This window comes from Osmerus mordax, chromosome 20 (genome assembly GCF_038355195.1).
Source record: "Osmerus mordax isolate fOsmMor3 chromosome 20, fOsmMor3.pri, whole genome shotgun sequence".
Lineage (NCBI taxonomy): Eukaryota > Metazoa > Chordata > Actinopteri > Osmeriformes > Osmeridae > Osmerus > Osmerus mordax.
In genome coordinates, this window is record NC_090069.1 from 4421986 (window position 1) to 4428825 (window position 6840).

Sequence of the window (6840 nt, forward strand, 5' to 3'; positions counted from 1 at the left end):
GGCTCAATAAATGTAAAGAGCCCCAATTTCATACATTGCCAACAATAGAGCAGGCCGTTATACTGACTAGACAGAGGGCTAGGTGTCACAAACAAACCATTAATAGGCTGGCATCTTGGCAAGCATACCCATTTTTTTTTATACTAGCAACAACAAAAAAGACAGTTATCAGGAATGCTTCAACTTTATTGATATTAAAGGAATGAAAGCTCGGGGAAGTTGGAAGGAATTGGGAATGGAATAATATGGGGAGAGGGTATAGGGGACGGGAAGGTGAGACATCGTTAAAAGCAGAGCTTCTTAGTTGCCACCACGGAGGCGCAGCACCAGGTGAAGGGTGGATTCCTTCTGGATGTTGTAGTCGGAGAGGGTGCGGCCATCTTCCAGCTGCTTTCCAGCGAAGATCAGACGCTGCTGGTCTGGGGGGATGCCCTCCTTATCCTGGATCTTGGCCTTGACGTTCTCAATGGTGTCACTTGGCTCAACCTCCAGGGTGATGGTCTTGCCAGTCAGGGTCTTCACAAAGATCTGCATGCCTCCCCTCAGACGGAGCACCAGGTGAAGGGTGGACTCCTTCTGGATGTTGTAGTCGGAGAGGGTGCGGCCATCTTCCAGCTGCTTTCCGGCGAAGATCAGACGCTGCTGGTCTGGGGGGATGCCCTCCTTATCCTGGATCTTGGCCTTGACGTTCTCAATGGTGTCACTTGGCTCAACCTCCAGGGTGATGGTCTTGCCAGTCAGGGTCTTCACAAAGATCTGCATGCCTCCCCTCAGACGGAGCACAAGATGGAGGGTGGACTCCTTCTGGATGTTGTAGTCGGAGAGGGTGCGGCCATCTTCCAGCTGCTTACCAGCGAAGATCAGACGCTGCTGGTCTGGGGGGATGCCCTCCTTATCCTGGATCTTGGCCTTGACGTTCTCAATGGTGTCACTGGGCTCAACCTCCAGGGTGATGGTCTTGCCAGTCAGGGTCTTCACAAAGATCTGCATGCCTCCCCTCAGACGGAGCACCAGGTGAAGGGTGGACTCCTTCTGGATGTTGTAGTCGGAGAGGGTGCGGCCATCTTCCAGCTGCTTACCAGCGAAGATCAGACGCTGCTGGTCTGGGGGGATGCCCTCCTTATCCTGGATCTTGGCCTTGACGTTCTCAATGGTGTCACTGGGCTCAACCTCCAGGGTGATGGTCTTGCCAGTCAGGGTCTTCACAAAGATCTGCATGCCTCCCCTCAGACGGAGCACCAGGTGAAGGGTGGACTCCTTCTGGATGTTGTAGTCGGAGAGGGTGCGGCCATCTTCCAGCTGCTTTCCGGCGAAGATCAGACGCTGCTGGTCTGGGGGGATGCCCTCCTTATCCTGGATCTTGGCCTTGACGTTCTCAATGGTGTCACTGGGCTCAACCTCCAGGGTGATGGTCTTGCCAGTCAGGGTCTTCACAAAGATCTGCATGCCTCCCCTCAGACGGAGCACAAGATGGAGGGTGGATTCCTTCTGGATGTTGTAGTCGGAGAGGGTGCGGCCATCTTCCAGCTGCTTTCCAGCGAAGATCAGACGCTGCTGGTCTGGGGGGATGCCCTCCTTATCCTGGATCTTGGCCTTGACGTTCTCAATGGTGTCACTTGGCTCAACCTCCAAGGTGATGGTCTTGCCAGTCAGGGTCTTCACAAAGATCTGCATCTTGACTAGAAAACAAAAATAAAAAAAGTTTGGAAATGTACCTCAAAACGCACACGTAATTTGTAGGTGAACGCCAACTACGACTGGTATGTCCGCATTATCTTAAACTCCTCCCAATTTGAACAAACCAGCTGACGTCGTCAGCTGGGTTTCGCCATTTTGTCTATTCTAGTACTGGCGTTTACTAGATGGCAGATGTGGCAAATGTTCTTTCGATTTTGAATGATAATTTAGATGGGGGTGTTACAAAAGGAAGGGTAACTTCCAATAATCATTTCGTTAAGCTTTGAAATCTGTACAGTAGAGCTGGTTTGTAATAAGCTCGCAAATTACCGAACGTAGGTCGCTAAATTAGCTACGATAACTACTGCTAACGTTAGCCATTTGTTTCCTTAGTCAACTCGACGAATTAAACTGCTCGTTTGCTGTTTAACCAATGTGTCCCAATACAATTACTGAAAATAAAATACTTATTAGCTCGAGATGAAGAAATTCATTCGGGTATTTATTGTAGCTCAGTTCTATCCGTCAAGACTCCCTAGCAACGCGCCTAGCAGCACAAATTCGAAGTGCCTAGGCTAAGTATATAGATTTACGTTATCGAAATTACAACCTCCAACCTCCACAACATTTGTTTCAGGCTTGTGTTGGTATTCAATGTTACCTCAGCTACTTACAAGTCAATTTTCTCCGCCGGTTTCTCTTTCAAAGGTGTCACAGGCTTCTTCTGTCTTCAGTGAACGAGTCTGTTTTCGAAAACAAAGGGCTGTGGTATATATACCTCACTGGTTCATATCCCTCCGCTGTTACACCCATGTGGAACTATAAACTGCGGATTTCGATAGAAATAGAATTTGACCCCCATATTTCAACATCAAAGACAGCAGTAAGGTATAAATAAATAATACAAATATATGGTTAAGCATTTTATTTTGCTTATTTTGAGATCTTTGTTCAAGAACGGTGCCATACAGTTGCTCTGTTGGCGGAGGAAGACATATTTGGGAAAAAATGTGAGTCGGCGTTCTTTAGCAACATAAAGCTTATTCATATGAAGTCATTTCTTATTGCGCACAATGCGCTGTCGATTCGACTATAAATCTAGCACCTTCTTGAAACTGATATACTTCCATTGTATCCTTCCTTGTGTCAAAACTGACATGGCATACTGATGCACCGTTCCTCAATGCCCATCTTTATCGAAAGATGCCTGTGCATTGTTGTAAGATAAAATTGGTTAGATATACACATTTAGGTGCAGCTACTGTAGGGAGCTTACTAAACTACAAAACCAGTTTACTATAGATATGATTATAAAATATATTCGAGCAATTGTGGCTAAAAAACATAATCTCTAAAAGCATGTTTCTGTAATACTCACCAGGGACTTTATTTTTAGATGTACAGGAGTCCTATAGTCCCCTAGGTGTACCTAATTCAAGTGGACATCAATAAGGCACTGTGTTTATACGGGAGAAACTCCAAATCTAATTCTAAAGTGAGATTAAGATGACAAAGATAGCATGGAATGTGGTCTACACATACCCTTTGTGTATTATTAAAGACTTGGGGATCTGGATGTCCGTAGTTAGGGGGGTTAGCCATCGGGTCATAGCCTAGCTTTCGAAGCATTGGTGCAATAGCCTCCATGTCTCTCTTTACATCAGGGGGTATGTAATCCACCCAGCGGGACAAGGCATCCAGGTTGACAGGCCTTATCACCTGATCTGTGGAGCGTTCCATTCTGAAAAGCATTTCACACGGCTCTTACATTGCATCCAGCATTTGGACACAATCTTCACCTATCCTCCCTCTGTATTCTGTTCTGATGCGGGCGAACACACACCGAGACAGCGAGGGTCCGCCTGGTTGTCCAATCGTGTCTTCGTGGTGAAGCACTGCCTCGTGCCACGGTTGGCCCAGGAAAGCCAGAACCTTCTTTAGTGTGGTGCGTGGCTGTAGTACCAGCTGCTCATACTTCACAGCCATGCATCGCTCTCTACCCACCTACACACACACACACACACATACACGAACATGTTAACATGTTAACAAAAATAAAGATGTGTTAGGAATACAGGGGCTTTTCTTGGTGCATAGACACACACACACACACAGACATACAACCTGTGTACACTGGGCCAGCATGGTGTTTGTGGTGCGGCTCCACTTTTCCAGACAGTCCCTGTAACTGGAGAGGTCAAAGCCACCGATGGTCACGTGACGTGAGATCATGGAGTGCACGGAGGCTCTTCCGTCTCTCAGCATCAGTAGAAATTTAGAGCTGCGGGGAAACAGAGACAAAGTGGGAGAGAAAGGAGGGCGGACGTCAAAGAGAAGACGCGATGACGCATGGGGAAAAGAAACAAGAGAACAAGGGAGAAGGGATGTCGCTCTGTGTGTGTGAGAGGTGGGGGACGGAGAGAGAGTATGGCAGCGTATGAGAGACTCAATAAATTCAGAGTCCCACTCATGTATTTCATCTGAATACAGCAGGGACGTGCACAGGAATTTTGAAGGGCAGTTGCTCTGGCCTGAAAAAAGGGCACCCCCGCCCCCCCGGGAAAATAAGGAACAAAAATCTTAGCGATTAGAATTGAATAAGACTACTTTATGAAATGTTGGCGGGTGGCGATTTTTAAAATCTAGGTCTACATGAAATTCTGCAGCTGTTTAAATTTACTATTAATTTTTATGTATTTATTTTCCCTCGGAGGGGCACTTTGACTCGAGGAGGGCAAACGGGCAGTTGCCCTGGCAACCTTAGCCACCCCCTGTGCACGTCCCTGGAATACAGCATAGTGTGAACAAAAGGGTGCCTCGCGGCTTAACTGTTTCACCCTTGCAAAGGGACACTCGTGAAGAGAAGTTGATAAGTTATCTCTTGAGCAACCAGGATATTGAGCTTTGGCATGAACCTTTCTGGAACCTTCTGAGGAACTCTTTAACGTTGTATTTTCCCCTCACATGCCATAGTCTTTTGTATTGGATCTGATGTGCGTGCGTCTACAACAATTAAAAGTGGTAAACATAAATAAAAAAAGGGTCTGGGATAGCCTACTTGGGGAAGATTTTGGCAAGGTACAGTGTACTCTTTAGACTGAATGGGTCTTTATTGCAAAGTAGTGGAGCTGGTTCTCCGTGTCCAGCTATGACCCCCAGCAGGAAGGCAGTGACCGCTCGGTCCAAGACCTCCATGCTGACCCCCATCGCTTCACGAGCCCATGTGTTCCTCTGAGATAGCATTCTGGGTACCACCCGTGTTTCTTCCCCGCATCGCACCCCTGGGTGGGCATCCAGCATCACCCTAAAAAAAAGACCCAAATATAAATAAGGATGGAAATGAACACAGGGGTCGAGGGAGCAGCAGGATGTTGGCCTTCCTTCCCCTTCTTCTCGCTTACCTCATCAGGGTGGTCCCAGAGCGAGGCACCCCGCCCACAAACACAAGGGAGGTGTTAGCCCCTACTCTCTGGCCATGGACCACCACCTGGCAGATAAAACATCATCCATTTCCACTTGCTCTCTTTGCCTTGTCTTTTCAACACGCTGCCCTCGGCAAATGTGGACTCCACTGTGTGTAGGAGGGTGTCATACAGTGTGTTGTGAAGTAGAAACATGTTGTACTTGTAATGTAAAACGTGTTCTGACTGAGGTATTTGGAATTGTACAGAGGGGAACAACCAGTATCTTTGCTACTGTAGATAACTATACCGAGACGACAGGCTTTTCCAAGTTGCAGGGTTGAACCATGCGAAAGAACTGGGTCAGAGTGTAGAGTCCACACAGCGTGAGCAGGATCAGCAGCCACTGCCGTGGAGACATCCGCATCACTTCCTCTTCATATTCAGCTGCCTGAACGCACAGAGAAATACACTTACTGGATCTTGAAACATTGTGAAAGCACCAGACTTCTTGGCAGGATCTTTGAGTAAACGTGTCTGTCTGGTTCCTCAAGTTGTTGTTCCCCCGTCAATGCACTGGAATTTACAACCACTTACAACCCTATACTGTAGCTGTCTGTCCATGTAATGGCCTGTATTGTAATGTCAGTCACTGCATGTTTATGTACAGTAGACAGATTATTTAACTTTATTCCTAATTGTATTTTTTCATTGACAAATTGTATCACAACATACTGCAGTGAGATGTTTGATTCGAACATCCCATGTCCTTCTGACAGTACTCTTGTTATGCCGCTTGATACGATTGAACTACTTCTTCATTATTATTGTAATCTAATATTTACCTTACATTTTAACATTTTAACAACAGAACTGTAGCTTCTAATCAGGCTTAGACAAGACGGAACATACAGCCAGGAATAGAAAAAAAGTGTTTTCTGAACGCAAAACCTGCAGCAAGACAAAAAGACAAGGTGGAGGAAGAAGATAGACAGAGAAAAGAGGAGGTAGGACGTAAGGTTAATGGAAATGAACAAAGTGAAACATTGCTACATCAGTACATGTATGAGTTAACACATATATGCAATTATATACACAAATAAGTTCTAATGCGCAAAGAGTTATATGTTTGCTCTACCTTATAGAACAGGAAGGGGAAGTAGAAATGGTAACTACTGAATGAGGCAGGGAAACAGTACAAAGAGAAGTGTGTGGAAACAGAGGAGGGCGTTCAAAAAGGGAAGTACAATCTGAGTCATGATATGAATCAGATCATGTTTGTGATACAGACAGTAGGATGAAATATTTCCTTGTTATGTATAGAATTAACCCAGGCAGTTCCAATATTTTGGAGACAAGTGTTTCTGCTCTAGCCAAATGATCCTAAGCCTTCAAAACACCCTGTAACAGTTGTGTGTGTAATAAATAAGCCCAGACCTGGGGCATGCACCCAAACCTGCTCTGTTCTCTGAAGCTAAAAAAACATGGAATGTTCTAGTAAAAGGACAATGTGGGACTACCACACCTGATCAGAATAGTTCACATGAGTCACCTGTTTCACTGTTGGCGAGAGGTTGGGTGAAGTCCAGATAAGTCTATTACCGTGTGTCTTTTGGCATACACGTGTACACACAATGACACACATGATCTCTCGTGACGCTCATAGAAGGAGTTCTGTTTTGGAACAATGTACTGAACTATGTTTTGAAGTCATGGTGAGCAGTGGGCGTGGAGGATTATACTATTATCCTAAAGGCTTTGG

At 45.9% G+C, this 6840-nt stretch overlaps 2 protein-coding genes across 2 annotated transcripts; both read right to left on the reverse strand.

Annotated features, from left to right (window-relative positions):
* Window positions 1-165: 165 nt before the first annotated feature.
* On the reverse strand, window positions 166-2485 carry ubc (ubiquitin C). The gene is made up of 2 exons (XM_067258140.1): window positions 2352-2485; window positions 166-1679 (listed from the first exon to the last, which is right to left on the reverse strand). Exon 2 carries the CDS (start codon window positions 1672-1674, stop codon window positions 301-303), a length of 1374 nt encoding a protein of 457 aa, XP_067114241.1. The 5' UTR covers window positions 1675-1679; window positions 2352-2485; the 3' UTR covers window positions 166-300.
* A 102-nt stretch (window positions 2486-2587) lies between these two features.
* Window positions 2588-6245, reverse strand: tpst2 (tyrosylprotein sulfotransferase 2). The gene is made up of 9 exons (XM_067258141.1): window positions 6217-6245; window positions 5389-5529; window positions 5079-5164; window positions 4736-4981; window positions 3802-3958; window positions 3521-3681; window positions 3220-3418; window positions 3056-3106; window positions 2588-2884 (listed from the first exon to the last, which is right to left on the reverse strand). The coding sequence occupies exons 2-9, from the start codon at window positions 5503-5505 to the stop codon at window positions 2858-2860; spliced, it is 1044 nt and encodes a 347-aa protein (XP_067114242.1). The 5' UTR covers window positions 5506-5529; window positions 6217-6245; the 3' UTR covers window positions 2588-2857.
* Between the last annotated feature and the right edge of the window lie 595 nt (window positions 6246-6840).

What these genes read in the sequence shown, in the direction of transcription:
- ubc (XM_067258140.1), bottom strand. Translation starts at nt 1,674, where the DNA reads ATGCAGATCTTTGTGAAGACCCTGACTGGCAAGACCATCACCTTGGAG.
- tpst2 (XM_067258141.1), bottom strand. Translation starts at nt 5,505, where the DNA reads ATGCGGATGTCTCCACGGCAGTGGCTGCTGATCCTGCTCACGCTGTGT. An exon ending in GGCGGACCCTCGCTGTCTCG is followed by an intron (nt 3,419 to 3,520) that starts GTGTGTGTTCGC and finishes AATGCTTTTCAG; the next exon opens with AATGGAACGCTCCACAGATC. An exon ending in ATCTAAAAATAAAGTCCCTG is followed by an intron (nt 2,885 to 3,055) that starts GTGAGTATTACA and finishes AACAATGCACAG; the next exon opens with GCATCTTTCGATAAAGATGG.